The sequence below is a fragment of the Oncorhynchus nerka genome, linkage group LG16, assembly GCF_034236695.1.
Source record: "Oncorhynchus nerka isolate Pitt River linkage group LG16, Oner_Uvic_2.0, whole genome shotgun sequence".
Lineage (NCBI taxonomy): Eukaryota > Metazoa > Chordata > Actinopteri > Salmoniformes > Salmonidae > Oncorhynchus > Oncorhynchus nerka.
In genome coordinates this window covers 41,830,523-41,848,579 of record NC_088411.1, presented here as the reverse complement: position 1 = coordinate 41,848,579, position 18,057 = coordinate 41,830,523, and the positions used below count along the sequence as shown (strand labels likewise).

The following is an 18,057-nucleotide window of genomic DNA, read 5'->3' as shown; positions in this document are numbered from 1 at the left end:
CTCTGTATTGCCTTGCGGTCAGAGGCCGAGCAATTGCCGTACCAGGCAGTGATGCAACCGGTCAGGATGCTCTGGATGTTGCAGCTGTAGAACCTTTTGAGGATCTCAGGACCCATGACAAATCTTTTTAGTTTCCTGAGGGCAAATAGGCTTTGTCGTGCCCTCTTCACGACTGTCTTGGTGTGTTTGGACCATTGTAGTTTGTTGTTGATGTGGACACCGTCGATGAGAATGGGGGTGTGGCTCTGTGCTCCTTTTCCTGTAGTCCACAATAATCTCCTAAATCTTGGTTACGTTGAGAGATAGGTTGTTATTCTGGCACCACCCAGCCAGGTCTCTGACCTCCCTATAGGATGTCTCATCGTTGTCTATGATCAGGCCTACCAATGTTGTTTCGTCTGCAAACTTAATGGTGTTGGAGTCGTGACTGGCCATGCATTCGTGAATAGGAGGGGACTGAGCACGCGCCCTTGTGGAGCTCCAGTGCTGAGGATCAGCGTGGCAGATGTGATGCTACCCACCCTCACCACCTGGGAGCAGCCCGTCAGGAAGTCCAGGATCCAGTTGCAGAGGGAGGTGTTTAGTCGCAGAATCCTTAGCTTAGTGATGAGCTTTGAGGGTACTTTGGTGTCAAAAACTGAGTCAATGAATAGCATTCTCACAAGTGTTCCTTTTGTCCAGGTGGGAAGGGGCAGTGTGGAGTGCAATAGAGATTGCATCATCTGTGGATCTGTTTGGGCGGTATGCAAATTGGAGTGGAGCTAGGGTTTCTGGGATGATGTGAGCCACTACCAGCCTTTTCAAAACACTTCTTGGCTACAGACGTGTACTACGGGTCTGTAGTCATTTAGGCAGGTTGCCTTCATGTTCTTGGGCACAGGGACTATAGTGGTCTGCTTGAAACATGTTGGTATTACAGACTCAATCAGGGACATGTTGAAAATGTCAGTGAAGACACCTGACAGTTGGTCAGCACGTGCCCGGAGCACACGTCCTGGTAATCTGTCTGGCCCTGCAGCCTTGTGAATGTTGACCTGTTTAAAGGTCTTACTCACGTCGGCTACGGAGAGCGTGAGCAGTCATCCGGAACAGCTGATGGTCTCATGCATGCCTCAGTGTTTCTTGCCTCGATGCAGGCAGTGATTTAGCTCGTTTGGTAGCCTTGTGTCACTGAGCAACTCGCAGCTGTACTTCCCTTTGTAGTCTAATAGTTTGCGAGCCCTGCCACATAAGACGAGCGTCGGAGCCGGTGTAGTATGATTCAATGTTAGCCCTGTGTTGATGCTTTGCCTGTTTGATGGTTTGTCGGAGAGCAAAGCAGGATTTCTTATAAGCTGCCAGGTTAGCATCCCGCACCTTGAAAGCTCTACCCTTCAGCACAGTGCGACTGTTTCCTGTAATCCATGGCTTCTGGTTGGGGTATGTACAGTCACTGTGGGGACGACGTCCTCAATGCACTTATTGATGAAGCCAGTGACTGATGTGTACTCCTCAATGCCATTGGAAGAATCCTGGAACATATTCCAGTCTGTGCTAACAAAGCAGTCCTGTAATTTAGCATCTGCTTCATCTGACCACCTTTTTATTGATCTAGTCACTGGTGCTTCCGGTTTTAATTTTTTCTTGTAAGCAGGAATCAGGAGGATGGAATTATGGTCGGATTTACTAAATGGAGGGTGAGGGAGAGCTTTGTACCAGTCTCTGTGTGTGGAGTAAAGGTGATCTAGAATTGTTTTCCCTCTGGTTGCACATTTAACATGTTGATAGAAATTTGGTAGAACTGATTTAAGTTTCCCTGCATTAAAGTCTCCGGCCACTAGGAGTGCTGCCTCTGGGTGAGCGGTTTCCTGTTTGCTAATTTCCTGGGATGGGATCAATAGGAGGTAAAGGATGGGTTCAATATGAGTTCGATGTTCACCTGGACCTTGTGTATTCCGCATTTAACCCAACCCCTCTGAATCAGGGAGCGTGGCGTTGAGCCGAGAGGGGAAGGGAGCGTGGCGTTGAGCCGAGAGTATAATACAGATTTAACCTAATTCCTTCCGACTGGAGAGGCTGGGTCGTAAGGGACAAGGAGGCTACTGACAGAGTTACCACATAGGCTGCCCAATTCTGATCTTTAACCATAGAAACGGAGAAGAATCAGAAAGAATGAGCAGATAAAGCGGCATTCTGAAGGTTCAACCCTTCACAGAAGATAGTCTACTATAAACGATTGACTCGTCTACTATAAACGATTGACTCGTCTATTAAACTTCTTCGACTGGATTGACTTCGTCTGCGATTGACTTCGTCTACTATAAACGATTGAGGATTGACTTCGACAAGGATTGGTCTACTGACAGAGTCTACTATAAACGATTGACCCTATTAAACTGATCTTTAACCGATTGACTGAATAAGCGATTGAGAAGATTGATCAGATAAGATTGAGTCTAGATAAACGATTGCATCTACTATAAAGCGATTGACTCGTCTACTATAAACGATTGACTCGTCTACTATAAACGATTGACTTCTACTATAAGATTGACTCGTCTACTATAAGCGATTGACTCGTCTACTATAAGCGATTGACTCGTCTACTATAAAAGATTGACTCGTCTACTATAAACGATTGACTACTATAAGCGATTGACTCGTCTACTATAAGCGATTGACTCGTCTACTATAAGATATAAACGATTGACTCGTCTACTATAAACGATTGACTCGTCTACTATAAACGATTGACTACTATAAACGATTGACTCGTCTACTATAAACGATTGACTCGTCTACTATAAGCGATTGACTCGTCTACTATAAACGATTGACTATTGAACTATAAACGATTGACTCGTCTACTATAAACGATCTACTATAACTATAAACGATTGACTCGTCTACTATAAACGATTGACTCGTCTACTATAAACGATTGACGATTAAACGATTGACTCGTCTACTATAAACGATTGACTCGTCTACTATAAACGATTGACTCGTCTACTATAAACGATTGACTCGTCTACTATAAACGATTGACTCGTCTACTATAAACGATTGACTCGTCTACTATAAATTGACTTCGTCTACTATAAACGATTGACTCGTCTACTATAAACGATTGACTCGTCTACTATAAGCGATTGACTCGTCTACTATAAACGATTGACTCGTCTACTATAAACGATTGACTCGTCTACTATAAACGATTGACTCGTCTACTATAAACGATTGACTCGTCTACTATAAACGATTGACTCGTCTACTATAAACGATTGACTCGTCTACTATAAACGATTGACTCGTCTACTATAAACGATTGACTCGTCTACTATAAACGATTGACTCGTCTACTATAAACGATTGACTCGTCTACTATAAACGATTGACTCGTCTACTATAAACGATTGACTCGTCTACTATAAACGATTGACTCGTCTACTATAAACGATTGACTCGTCTACTATAAACGATTGACTCGTCTACTATAAACGATTGACTTCGTCTACTATAAACGATTGACTCGTCTACTATAAACGATTGACTCGTCTATAAACGATTGACTCGTCTACTATAAACGATTGACTCGTCTACTATAAACGATTGACTCGTCTACTATAAACGATTGACTCGTCTACTATAAACGATCTACTATAAACGATTGACTCGTCTACTATAAACGATTGACTCGTCTACTATAAACGATTGACTCGTCTACTATAAACGATTGACTCGTCTACTATAAACGATTGACTCGTCTACTATAAACGATTGACTCGTCTACTATAAACGATTGACTAGTCTACTATAAACGATTGACTCGTCTACTATAAACGATTGACTCGTCTACTATAAACGATTGACTAGTCTACTATAAACGATTGACTAGTCTACTATAAACGATTGACTGACAGACTAAGAGAAGTTATATAACTTTTAATGCTTGACAAACCTAAACAAAAACACATCTTTTCCACCTGCAGCATTGTAAACATGACCATTTTAAACACACATATTTTTAAACACACAAGTGTCTGAAACTACCAAGTAATTCAAATATTCCACAAATATAATTAATTAGATTGCATAATATATTATTTGACATAAAGTAATAAAAAAAAAAGGTTTACATATGTCCATAAAACACAAACATTTCAAATATTTGAGGTATAACACATGTCTTTTGTGTGGTCAGAAGTGCAAATATGCTTAAAAAAGGCATACTCTGCAATTATTTGTTCCCTTTGCATGTTTATCCTTAAAAAGAATGGCCTATATTCTCTCTAATGAAGTGTCCTGGGGTCCCTCGACAGTGTAAACTAAAACAGGAACAGTGAATGAAAAACCACCACAACATGGAAAACAGCAGACCAAAAAATAAAGTGCACTTCAGAAAGATGTGGAAAATGGGATATGAATATTTCATAGTAATCAGTGCATGGAAACGTTGAACAACAAAACACATTCATATATATTCATGTAACTCTATGGGCCTGTTTCCTGGACACAGATTAACCCGAGTCCTGGATGAAAGTTGAAGTACAAGGAGATTGTCTTTTAAGCTTTTAGAAGTCCATGGACTTATCTTAGTCTGTGTTTGGGGAAAGTGCCCTTTAGTAGTGCCAAAGTAGAAACATTCTCCATCTTGTTGTTTTGAGAGGGACTGTACTGCCACCTCGACTTCCTCTCAATGAGAGTTAGGTACCAGTTCTTCTGTCCAGTCCGGTCCCGTCTAAGCTCTAGTTCCATTACGGTCTGTCCAGTCCTTGATCAGTGACCATTGAGACGTTTGACAAGTGATTAATCAGACAGGCGGCCTCCGACGAGCAGCTGAAATTTAATTTCCACACTTCAGCCTGCTGATGCGGCGAAGGACAGGAATTAGAGTACAGGATAGCAGCTTCAGCCACCCTTCCTACCGTCCTCACAGCAGCAGCACTTCTTCCAGGCTGTTCCCTAGGCCTGTCCCACCTCTCTCCCCTGGTCCTCCGGTTCCGAGACAGGATGATGTCCAGTCTAATTGCCCCACCTACGACAACAATCGAGATACGTTAAACTTTTGTGTTCAATTTTTTTTTTAAAGTTGCACACTATTTATGCTCCAAATATTTTAAATTGGTAAAACCTAACACATTTTTAGTTTTTTCCTCAAGTTTAAATGGACTGCATCAACATGTGGTTGATTTTTTAAAATTATTGACCAAAAAAAATAAATAATAATACCTTCATCAACGGCTCCATCTCCCCCCACAGCTGGGGAGCTCCCAGCCCAATCTCCGACCATCAAACAGCGGATGTCAGAGCGGCACCGAAGGGACACCCCCTGGAACTGTGCTTGTCGGGACAGCAGGGGGAGGTGGCGCAGAGCAGGGTGGAACACGGCATTCTCCTGCATGAAGAAAGGAAGGGATGAATGAATCTGACAAAATGTCACAGTGAGTGTGAGTGCATGGCATCTTCCTGCATAAATGAATAAATGCATATTAAAACATAGTTACCTGCACCAGTCCCAGGTGTGTCTCCGTGAGGAAGAACTGGGCCCAGGGGTCAGGTCTGGGGTCAGGGGTCGTTGTCACACCAACGGTAGTGTAGAGCAGCAGTCTGACCTCTCCCAGACTAGGCTTCTCTCTAAAAAGATGTAAAATAAAACTCAATCGTTTTGTCTGTCTTCAGTTCTTTTGTGCCATGAGCTTTAAGACCAACAAATACTACAATCCCGCTACCTGTCCATGTTGCCGTGCAGAATATACACCAGGTCAGCTAGGGTCTTGTGGAAGTGACCAGACAGCCTGAGCCCAGCATCCAACAGCAGGTCAGGTACCTGGGCCTTCCAGTCCAGAGAAAGCGCCATCAGATCTTCCTTCAGGAAGGGGTGGTGAGCCACTCGCTGGTCCCCAGGGGACAACACACCTAGCAGGGTCTGGGTGAGGGCCTGGGTGAGGGTCTGGCTGTGGAGGTACAGCAGAGGGTGTAATTAAAGATTTGATCTAATGTATTTCTATTATTCAAGCAACATGCCTTAGTAGCAGGCTGCCGTTTGTCGTCATGAATCTTGTCCTGGAGGCAGAACTAAGAGATTTCTGCTCGATAAGCCAGCTGCAAAGTCAAAAATCAGCCAACAAAAATGTTGCTCTTTAGTCTTAATTTAAATCAAATCAAAGTGGAACTGACAGCATTTTAACTTTGCAGATTTGAAACAAAACAGACAATCATAATATCAATGAAAATATAAGATTCCCAGTATTGTTTCAAAACCAACTTTATAGGTTTTAAAAATAGTTTCTATTTGACAAATAAATCCCATGACGTACAGTAAGGCATTGGCTCCCAAGTGGCGCAGCAGTCTAAGGCACTTGCATCTCAGTGCTAGAGGAGTCACTACAGACCCTGGTTCGATTCCAGGCTGTATCACAAAAGGCCATGATTGAGAGACCCATAGGGCGGCGCAAAATTGGCCCAGTGTCGTCCAAGTTAGGGTTTGGCCGGGGTAAGCCACAGTCCTATCTAGACTACTAAAATATTGGTTTTTAAAGCTCGACAATGAATAAACAGAAAAACAGAACCGGCAATCAAAACACCATGCAAAGGACAAACACGTAGTCCTATTAGAGCAGTAGCCTGGGCTGACTACAATACATTATGAGTGCACCATACAGCAGTAGCCTGGGCTGACTACAATACATTATGAGTGCACCATACAGCAGTAGCCTGGGCTGACTACTCAATACATTATGAGTGCACCATACAGCAGTAGCCTGGGCTGACTACAATACATTATGAGTACACCATACAGCAGTAGCCTGGGCTGACTACAATACATTATGAGTGCACCATACAGCAGTAGCCTGGGCTGACTACAATACATTATGAGTACACCATACAGCAGTAGCCTGGGCTGACTACAATACATTATGGGCTGACTACTCAATACATTATGAGTGCACCATACAGCAGTAGCCTGGGATGACTACAATACATTATGAGTGCACCATACAGCAGTAGCCTGGGCTGACTACTCAATACATTATGAGTGCACCATACAGCAGTAGCCAAGGCTGACTACTCAATAAATTATGAGTGCACCATACAGCAGAAGCCAAGGCTGACTACTCAATACATTATGAGTGCACCATACAGCAGTAGCCTGGGCTGACTACAATACATTATGAGTGCACCATACAGCAGTAGCCTGGGCTGACTACAATACATTATGAGTGCACCATACAGCAGTAGCCTGGGCTGACTACAATACATTATGAGTGCACCATACAGCAGTAGCCTGGGCTGACTACAATACATTATGAGTGCACCATACAGCAGTAGCCTGGGCTGACTACAATACATTATGAGTGCACCATACAGCAGTAGCCTGGGCTGACTACAATACATTATGAGTGCACCATACAGCAGTAGCCTGGGCTGACTACAATACATTATGAGTGCACCATACAGCAGTAGCCTGGGCTGACTACTCAATACATTTTGAGGTCACCATACAGCAACTGCACAGGCGAGCAAATGCAATGCAAAAGTAAAAAAAATTGTATAAAAACTTTATTTAATTTTTTATTAATAACATGTTAAAACACCCTATAGTTACATTTTTGTTATTTGGACTCATTAAATAGAATTTGATTAAGGTCGCAGCATTTAAGCAGCAAAGGCTGGACAAATAATTTACCTCTTGTTTTAATATGTTAAAATGTTATCATGATATATAATATATTCAGCATCCTATGTAGATACACTATATATATCCACAAATATGTGGACACCCCTTCAAATGAGTGGATTCAGCGTTTTCAGCCACAACCGTTGCTAACAGATGTATAAAAATCGAGCACACTGCCATGCAATCTCCATAGACAAACATTGGCAGTAGAATTGCCTTTTTGAAAAGCTCAGCGACTTTCAACATGGCACCGGCGTATGATGCCATCTTTCCAACAAGTCAATTAGTCAAATGTCTGCCCTGCTAGAGCTGCTCCATCGACTGTACGTGCTTTTATTGCGAAGTGGATACGCACAGGAGAAGAAAAAACCCAGTTTAAAAATCGGGAAGTGGTCGGCCACACAAGCTCACAGAATGACACCAGAGTGCTGAAGCGCGCAAAAATTCTCAGCGCGCAAAAAGTCTCCCCGGTTGATCACTCGCTACAGACTTCCAAACTGCCTCTGGAAGCAACGTCAGCATAAGAACGACGAGCAGGTATCCACATAAGTATAAGGGCCATATTTTTCTAATAAAACAATGGCTAGAAAGGGTTGCAGTTTTTGTGGTTGTAAAAACCAAATAGGATATGTCTGACCCACAAATTTGTTGTAGTATTTTTTTTTTCAATATTGAGGTTCGACACCCCTGGGCTAGCGTATCTATTTATGTAGCTAGCTATTTATTTAACTAGAAAAACAAAACAGAGCCCAACCTTAGCTAGCTAGCCGCTGGGAGAATGTCATGTCATTGGATGAGTGAGTGACTGACCGACTGTCTGTAAACCCATAGACCAGTTCAAAGTGAGTGACTGACCGCCTGTCTGTATACCCATAGACCAGTTCAAAGTGAGTGACTGACCGACTGTCTGTAAACCCATAGACCAGTTCAAAGTGAGTTACTGACCGCCTGTCTGTATACCCATAGACCAGTTCAAAGTGAGTGACTGACCGCCTGTCTGTAAACCCATAGACCAGTTCAAAGTGAGTGACTGACCGCCTGTCTGTATACCCATAGACCAGTTCAAAGTGAGTGACCGCCTGTCTGTAAACCCATAGACCAGTTCAAAGTGAATGACTGACCGCCTGTCTGTATACCCATAGACCAGTTCAAAGTGAGTGACTGACCGCCTGTCTGTATACCCATAGACCAGTTCAAAGTGAGTGACTGACCGCCTGTCTGTAAACCCATAGACCAGTTCAAAGTGAATGACTGTCTGTCTGTAAACCCATAGACCAGTTCAAAGTGAATGACTGTCTGTCTGTAAACCCATAGACCAGTTCAAAGTGAGTGACTGACCGCCTGTCTGTATACCCATAGACCAGTTCAAAGTGAGTGACTGTTTTTATTACGTTTTACTTACTGCAGTGTCTATTAATTGTCTAAGCGCACCTCCATTTTATTTTATTTATTCTAGAGAATTCTCAAACAAACTTACTATACATCATCCCAAAACATTCTATGAATTCATGAAAACGACCATATCTAAGTGCTCGATTGTTAGAAAATGTAAATAAAATAATAAGTGACATTCTCCCCGAGGGAGTATATCAGTGGAGGCTGCTGAAGAGAGCACGGCTCATAATAATGTCCGGAACGGAGCAGATGGAATGGCATCAAACACCTGGAAACACTTTGATGAATTTGATACCATTCCAGTGATTCTGCTCCACTCATTCCGGCGAGCCCGTCCTCCTCAATTAGCCTCCTGTGGTGTATATGAACAGATTTCATGATGCTAAAACGCTGTCAGTTCCACTTTAAAGTAAGGGTTAGGCATTAGGGTTAGCAGTGTGGTTAAGGGTTAGGCATTAGGGTTAGCCGTGTGGTTAAGGGTTAGGCATTAGGGTTAGCAGTGTGGTTAAGGGTTAGGCATTAGGGTTAGCAGTGTGGTTAAGGGTTAGGCATTAGGGTTAGCAGGCAGGGTTGAAAATCAAACCACCACTTTGTGGCTGTGGCAGATAGTGACCATGCTGTGTAGAGCTGCCTCCAGGACAAGATTCAGGACAATAAATGCAAACCTGCATCTTAGTAGACCACACAAAGACATTAACCTACTTTAAAAAATAAAATGCGACTGATTTGCAATCGATCGTGACCAACTGATGGCTCCAAGCACACTTTGGTTTCCACTAGGCTAGAGGATAAGACCTGAGCACAGTGGTCCTCTCCTTTGGTTTCCACTAGGCTAGAGGATAAAATCTGAGCACAGTGGTCCTCTCCTTTGGTTTCCACTAGGCTAGATGATAAAATCTGAGCACAGTGGTCCTCTCCTTTGGTTTCCACTAGGCTAGAGGATAAGATCTGAGCACAGTGGTCCTCTCCTTTGGTTTCCACTAGGCTAGAGGATAAGATGAGCACAGTGGTCCTCTCCTTTGGTTTCCACTAGGCTAGAGGATAAGATCTGAGCACAGTGGTCCTCTCCTTTGGTTTCCACTAGGCTAGAGGATAAGACCTGAGCACAGTGGTCCTCTCCTTTGGTTTCCACTAGGCTAGAGGATAAGATCTGAGCACAGTGGTCCTCTCCTTTGGTTTCCACTAGGCTAGAGGATAAGATCTGAGCACAGTGGTCCTCTCCTTTGGTTTCCACTAGGCTAGAGGATAAGACCTGAGCACAGTGGTCCTCTCCTTTGGTTTCCACTAGGCTAGAGGATAAGATCTGAGCACAGTGGTCCTCTCCTTTGGTTTCCACTAGGCTAGAGGATAAGACCTGAGCACAGTGGTCCTCTCCTTTGGTTTCCACTAGGCTAGAGGATAAGATCTGAGCACAGTGGTCCTCTCCTTTGGTTTCCACTAGGCTAGAGGATAAGACCTGAGCACAGTGGTCCTCTCCTTTACCTGTGGGTGTAGAGGGTCAGGACACTCTCCTTAGTGGAGGCTGTGAGACGAAGACTCTGACCGCCAAAACCAACCTAGATGGATATTTAGACAGAAAAATGATGTTGATGATTGTGATACTACTGACGATAAAGATGAGGATAAAAATAACAACAAAGAAAATAGGTAAATTATTTAATTGGTAGAATAATCAAATATTTTAATTGTTTTAAATTGTTTAAATAAAAAAAATACCTACCTGGATCTCCTTTATCTGCAGCAGGGGGAGGTGGTGGAACACTGTCAGAGGCGTGGTCTGATCGGACATGTCAGGGTCAAAGGTCAGGGCGTAAAGGCAGGACTCAAATAAGAGGACGACAGAAGGGTGTGGGTGGGGCTGGCTGCAGTTGGCCACGCCCAGCCAGTAGAGAGCCACGAGTCTCTGCGAGGTGAAGACCGAGGGGACAACAGACTGGAGACAGCCCAGGAGGGTGAACATGGGAAGGGACTGGAGTTGAACCAGAGCCCCTGGGAACTCCACCAGTCTCTGAAAGAAAAATGATTTGATTTATTTTAATAAAGCAACATGGGAAGGCTGAATAATTTGGATTCACTTTGTACATTATGGCGCACTGGTCTAAAAACACACCTGGTAATATACCTGGACACCCTCAGTCCACTGCTTCGCCTGCCCAGGAACAGAGCTCTTCTCTGGACCTGCAGACCTGGCGTTGTCCCCCTGCTCTGGAGGAGACTGTGGCTTGCTGCCATTGGCGCCATCGGTGACACACTGTTGGTCCTCCTCCATCTTGATCTGGTCCTCTGGTGACCAAAGCTCCTCCTTGGTTGTAATCTGGACCTCTGACGTAGATGGAGCCTCCTGTCTGCCTTCTGGAGTCCACTCCAGTTCTCGGATGGGATTCTGTTCCCCTGTTCTCCAATCCACTTCTTTACCAGTGTTCTGTCTATGTGGGAACTCAGTGGCATTTTGGGCTGGGTACAGGCTTGGTGCTGGGCTGAAGACAGTACTCTGGGTTGTAAGAAGGGGCAGGTTCATTTTTGGTGCTGTGTTAAGGTCAATAGCCCTCTGCTGTATTCCAGTTGACTCCACTTGCTGAAGATCATGAGTTAGCTCAATGGGAATGCTCCTGAAGTCATGAGTTAGCTCAATGGGAATGCTCCTGAAGTCATGAGTTAGCTCAATGGGAATGCTCCTGAAGTCATGCCTTAGCTCAGTGCTCATCTGTTGCACCAATGGCAGCTCACTGACTATAGAGAACACCCGACTGTCTTTAACATAGGAGAACATGTGACTCTCTCTGACCAATGAGAAGACCTGGCTGTCTTTGACCACTGACAGCACCAGACTCTCCCTCACCATTGAGACAACCTGACTGGGCCAACTGGAACAGGCTCCTCCCACAGCTCCAGGTTGCAGACTCCCAGCCATTCCCCCATCTCCACGCTGCAGAATTCCTGTACTGTCCCAGAACTGCTGCAGGACTCTCGGGAGGGAGCTGTGGAGGAGACGCCACGTGTCCGGGAACCTCACTGAGACCTCACTGCTGACCACAGAACCCATCCCAGAGATAGAGACCTCACTGCTGACCACAGAACCCATCCCAGAGATGGAGCTCTCTTCCCCCAGAGAGTCTAGCTCATGCTTCCCCCCAAGCCCAGAGATCTGGGATACCCTGCTAACCTGCTCAACCTCCTCCTCCCTCCTAGCCCCAGCCTGGGTCTCCTCCTTGTAATAGTCTCCGTAGCCCTCCACCGTGGTCTTGGATGAATTCATGTTGCAGCGACTGAAATGGCCCTCCAATGCTGCTAGCGGTAGGCCGCGTACCGCCTGGCTGCGTCTGTGTCTGTCTCTGTCCAGCCGGGAGACTGTGTGTTCGGTCTGGGACAGAGAGGCAGTGTGTTTGTCAAACCGAGAGGTCTGTGTGTATGTTGAGCTGCTGCTGGCCAGCGGGAAGTGTGCGTGGTGCGTTCCTTCCTCTGTTCCTCCGTCTATTCCTCCTTCGTCTCCTCTCTGCAGGTGGGATACAACAGCACCTAATGAGGTCTCTGCAGGGCCACTGTGACAGGCTCCGGCCTTGTACAGTCTCCTGCTGCAGCCGTCAGAAGAGAGACCTGACAGGACACCTGGGCCCGTGTTAGGCTCCACAGTACACCCATCAGCCTGCTGGACCAGAGAGGACAGGTATCTGCTGAAGGGACGGGTCCCCGGACAAGGCCTCCTCTCCCCATAACATCCTCCCTCTAGGCAGAGGTAGCGCTCCCTCCCATCACCTCTCAGACACCACCCTCCTGTTTCTGATTGATTACAGGAGTCTCCATTTCTTCCCTCATGCTCGCCTCCCTCATGCTCCCCTCCCTCATGCTCCCCTCCCTCATGCTCCCCTCCCTCATGCTCGATAAAAATCACTTCCGTTTCATGTTTCAACTTCAAAGTCATTCCTCATAATCAGGGATCATGTCATCTATTGTTAAGCCAAGAAACAAAAAACACATTTTAAAGTAAAAGGATTAAAAAAAGCCATAGTTAACCCACGTTGTAAATTGAAAACGGGACTCAGCCATGGCATTGTTAATTGAAAACGGGACTCAGCCATGGCATTGTTAATTGAAAACGGGACTCCGCCATGGCATTGTTAATTGAAAACAGGACTCAACAAGTTTGGCAATGCCATGGCTATCATCTGTGTAAATAGCATGCTTCAAATTGACAAGCCAAAGGAGTGAGGAAGGCGAGAGGAGAGAAACTAACGTCTTGAAGTGCTGTGTACAACATGCCTTCACAAAACGTTAATTGTTTTCTGAGGTGGGCTCATTAAAAAGGTAATAGGTTTGAAATATTAAACTAAGAAAACAAGACATGGGAACAGGCATTTCATGCTCCATAAGTCTGTATCAAGCCGTGTGTGAGATTGCGGGCCCAAACAAAACGGACATCTGCACACTAAGATACAATAATGGAATGTATTGGGCATGCATTATAAATTGTAAGTGGTAGGCCAAACGTGGATAGAGGATTACAGCCCCCTCCCAATTCGGAAAATATTCAGATTTATTTTAAATGGATAACACACACACAAAAAATAATAATGAAAAAGAAACCCTTAAATATCATATTTACTTACGTACATACATCGTCCCCACAGTGACTGTACATACCCCAGCCAGAAGCCATGGATTACAGGAAACATTCACACTGACCTAAAGGGTAGAGCTTTCAAGGTGCAGGACTCTAACCCGGGAAGCTTACAAGAAATCCTGCTATGCCCTACAACGAACCATCAAACAGGCAAAGCGTCAATACAGGGCTAAGATTGAATCATACTACACCGGCTCCGACGCTCGTCTTGTGGCAGGGCTCGCAAACTATTACAGACTACAAAGGGAAGCACAGCTGCGAGTTGCCCAGTGCCACGAGCCTACCAAACGAGCTAAATCACTTCTATACCTGCATCAAGGCAAGCAACACTGAGGCATGCATGAGACCATCAGCTGTTCCGGATGACTGATCACGCTCTCCCCGTAGCCAACGTTGGTAAGACCTTTAAACAGGTCAACATTCACAAGGATGCAGGGCCAGACAGATTACCAGGACGTGTGCTGACGAACTGGCAGGTGTCTTCACTGACATTTTCAACATTTCCCTGATTGAGTCCGTAATACAAACATGTTTCAAGCAGACCACCATAGTCCCTGTGCCAAAGAACAAAGGTAACCTGCCTAAATGACTACAGACGAAGCACTCACATCCGTATCCATGAAGTGCTTTGAAAGGTTGATAATGGCTCACATCAACACCATTTTCCCAGAAACCCTAGATCCACTCCAATTTGCATACCGCCCAAACAGATCCACAGATGATGCAATCTCTATTGCACTCCACACTGCCCTTTCCCACTTGGACAAAAGGAACACCCATGTGAGAATGCTATTCATTGACTACAACTCAATATTCAATACCCTCAAAGCTCATCACTATGCTAAGGATCCTGGGACTAAACACCTCCCTTTGCAACTGGATCCTGGACTTCCTGACGGGCCCCCCCCAGGTGTTGAAGGTGGGTAGCAACACATCTGCCACGCTGATCCTCAACACTGGAGCACTACAGGGGTGCGTGCACCTCCTATAGGGCGGAGGTCAGAAACCTGGCCGGGTGGTGCCAGAATAACAACCTATCCCTCAACGTAACCCAGAATAAGGAGATGATTGTGGACTACAGGAAAAGGAGGACCGAGCCACACCCCCATTCTCATTGACGGGACTGTAGTGGAGTAGGTTGAGAGCTTCAAGTTCCTTGGTGTCCACATCAACAACAAACTACAATGGTCCAAACATACCAAGACAGTTGTGAAGAGGGCACAACAAAGCCTATTCCCCCTCAGGAACCTAAAAAGATTTGTCATGGGTCCTGAGATCCTCAAAAGGTTCTACAGCTGCAACATCCAGAGCATCCTGACCGGTTGCATCACTGCCTGGTACGGCAATTGCTCGGCCTCTGACCGCAAGGCACTACAGAGGGTAGTGCGTACGGCCCAGTACATCACTGGGGCTAAGCTGCCTGCCATACAGGACCTCTACACCAGGCAGTGTCAGAGGAAGGCCCTAAGAATGGTCAAAGACCCCAGCCACCCCAGTCACAGACTGTTCTCTCTACTACCGCATGGCAAGCGGTACCGGAGTGCCAAGTCTAGGACAAAAAGGCTTCTCAACAGTTTTTACCCCCAAGCCATAAGACCCCCTAAACAGGTCATCAAATGGCTACCCGGACTATTTGCATTGTGTGATTCGACACCCTTTATATCAGTACTTTGTTAAAGCACCTTTGGCAGCGACTACAGGCCCAAATCTGATTGGTTTGACGCTAGGTAGTCTAGTGGTAAAGAGTTGAGCCAGTAAGGTTGCTGGATCAAATCCCCAGAGGTGACAAAGTAAAAAGAGGTTTTGGGTTAAATGCAGAAAACACATTTGTTGGACAACTGACTAGTTAACCCCCTTTCCCTTTTACAAGCTTGGCACACCTGTACTTAGAGTTTCTCCAATTATTTTCTGCAGATCCTGTCACGCTCTGTCAGGTTGGACAGGGAGCGATGCTGCAAAGCTATTTTCAGGTCTCTCCAGAGATGTTCGATCGTGTTCAAGTCCGGGCTCTGGCTGGGCCACTCAAGGACATTCAGATGCTTGTCCCAGTCGGAGGTCCTGAGCACTCTGGAGCAGGTTTTCATCAAGGATCTCTGTATTTTGCTCCGTTCATCTTTCCCTCGATCCTGACTAGTCTCCCAGTCCCTTTCCACTGAAAAACATTCCCACAGCATGACGATGCCACCACCATGCTTCACCGTAGGGATGGTATTGGCCAGGTGATGAGCGGTGTCTGGTTTATTCCAGATGTGACGCTTAGCATTCAGGCCAAAGAGTTCAACCTTGGTTTCATCAGACCATATAATATTTTCTACAGAGGAACTTTGGAGCTCTGTCAGAGTGACCTTTGGGTTCTTGGTCACTTCCCTGACCAAGGCCCTTCTCCCCAGATTGCTCAGTTTGGCCGGGCGGCCAGGCTTAGGAAGAGTCTTGGTGGTTCCAAACTTCTTCCATTTAAGAATGATGGAGGCAACTATGTTCTTGAGGACCTTCAATGCTGCAGAAATATTTTGGTATCCTTCCCCAGATCTGTGCCAACATAATCCTCTGAGTTCTACAGACAATTCCTTCGACCTCAAAGCTTGGTTTTTGCTCTGACATGCACGGTCAACTACGGTACCTTACAGGTGTGTGCAATTCCAAATCATGTCCAATCAATTGAATTTAACACAGGTAGGCTCCAGTCAAGTTGTAGAAACATCAAGGATGATCAATGGAAACAGGATGCACCTGCATTCAATTTCGAGTCTCATAGCGAAGGGTCTGAATACTTATGCAAATAAGCATAAAACATTTGCATAAATTGCTAAAAACCTGTTATCGCTTTGCCATTATGGGGTATTGTGTGTAGATTGATGAGGGAAAAAAATGAGGCTGTAACACAACAAAATATGGGGGTCTGAATTCTTTGAGTGCACTGTACCTTAACAGATTCATTAACATTAAACTATATTTCATCTTCATGTTTAACTTTCTTCAGGAAAACAATGTTAGCTAGTAAAAGTTACCTGTCCACATGCACAGTATCCATTCAGATGAGTGTAGGTATCTGTGTGTTTACATACCATTACAGTACAGGTCTTTAGTGGAGAAGAGACCACAGAGCTCCTCTGTTGTCTAGTGTCTCCAGTCAGTCCTGCTGCAGCTAGCATATCCATCCTGTTGGAGGAGGCAGCAGTTAAACCCAGAGGATTTAAATAAAACATTTGTTATTCTAAAATAAATCTGCTGGCGGGTTTTTTTTGTTTCTTAAAAAAAAAGCAATTTTATACAGGGTAAAATACAAGACAATAAATGGGGCACACAACTCCTCTATTAAAAACACACTCACTAATACATTTAGCCCTAGCTAAGTCTGCTGTCACAACATCTCGAGCTGAATGTGTGGTTTCACTTTGTGTTCTCTCTTAACCCCCCCCGAGCACCTTAGGATAAAGAGTGCATTCTAAACGGCACCCTATATAGTGCACTACTTTTGATCAGGACCCTATGGCACCCTATTCCCTACGTTGTACACTACTTTTGACCAGGTCCCATGGGGCTCTGGTCTAAAGTAGTGTACTACATATGGAATAGGGTGCCATAGGGCCCTGGACAAAGGTAGTGTACTACATAGGGAATAGGGTGCCATAGGGTCATGGACAAAAGTAGTGCACTATATAGGGTGCCGTTTAGAATGCACCCTTTATCCTAAGGTGCTTGGGGGGGTTAGGAGAGAACACAAAGTGAAACCACACATTCAGCTCAAGATGTTGTGACAGCAGACTTAGCTAGGGCTAAATGTATTAGTGAGTGTGTTTTTAATAGATGAGTTGTGTGCCCCATTTAGGGAATTGGTTGCCACTTGGGACACAACCACAGTACTTTATGTTAAATCCTTCAAAATCTACACAGCCATTTTGTTTATTTTCACGGCGAGTTGAGTGTCTGCTAATCTTTATCCAGACATTGGGACTGTTCGACATTAAGTGTGTGCAAATGTGTTTTCAAATCTGATCATTAAAAACAGATGGCACGCCAACCGATGGTTGGTTTTAGGTCTGCATAGCCATTCCCCATTCGTACTGCCGCCCTTATAAACCACCGGTCTAAAAACAGGAAGTCAGGTGGGAAACCGTTGTAGCCACGCTTAACCATTGTGTCCAAAACTACACGTGGCAAAGAATTGACGTCTTTCCTCTGTCGGTTCAGCTAAAATGGCCATTAAAAGGAGTGGGGGACAGGTCATATATCCATCTGCTCTTACAGCCAGGATGAGACAGTCTGTGCTGCTCCAGAACCATGTAGTCAGAGACAGTCTTGGACAGGTCAAACTAATAAAAGAGGTATCTACAAAGAGGTCGCCACCGATCGCCGTCTCTCTGACCATTTGTATGTATTATGG

General features: G+C 45.0%; 1 protein-coding gene across 7 annotated transcripts in view; it reads right to left on the bottom strand.

The window, feature by feature from the left end:
- Positions 1 to 3,909: 3,909 nt before the first annotated feature.
- Positions 3,910 to 18,057, bottom strand: part of LOC115118719 (uncharacterized) — a 68,572-nt gene continuing 54,424 nt past the window's right edge. For 5 of the 7 annotated variants that reach the window (XM_029647408.2, XM_029647410.2, XM_029647413.2 and 2 more), the window contains 8 exons: positions 16,739 to 16,832; positions 11,166 to 12,701; positions 10,776 to 11,063; positions 10,538 to 10,611; positions 5,712 to 5,936; positions 5,487 to 5,616; positions 5,212 to 5,377; positions 3,910 to 5,017 (listed from right to left, as the gene is read on the bottom strand). In XM_029647408.2, coding sequence (XP_029503268.2) covers positions 4,737 to 5,017; positions 5,212 to 5,377; positions 5,487 to 5,616; positions 5,712 to 5,936; positions 10,538 to 10,611; positions 10,776 to 11,063; positions 11,166 to 12,701; positions 16,739 to 16,832 — 2,794 coding nt within the window. In that variant the 3' untranslated portion in view covers positions 3,910 to 4,736. The remainder of the gene's footprint in view (positions 5,018 to 5,211; positions 5,378 to 5,486; positions 5,617 to 5,711; positions 5,937 to 10,537; positions 10,612 to 10,775; positions 11,064 to 11,165; positions 12,702 to 16,738; positions 16,833 to 18,057) is intronic. The other 2 variants (XM_029647409.2, XM_029647416.2) reach the window with 2 other exon arrangements.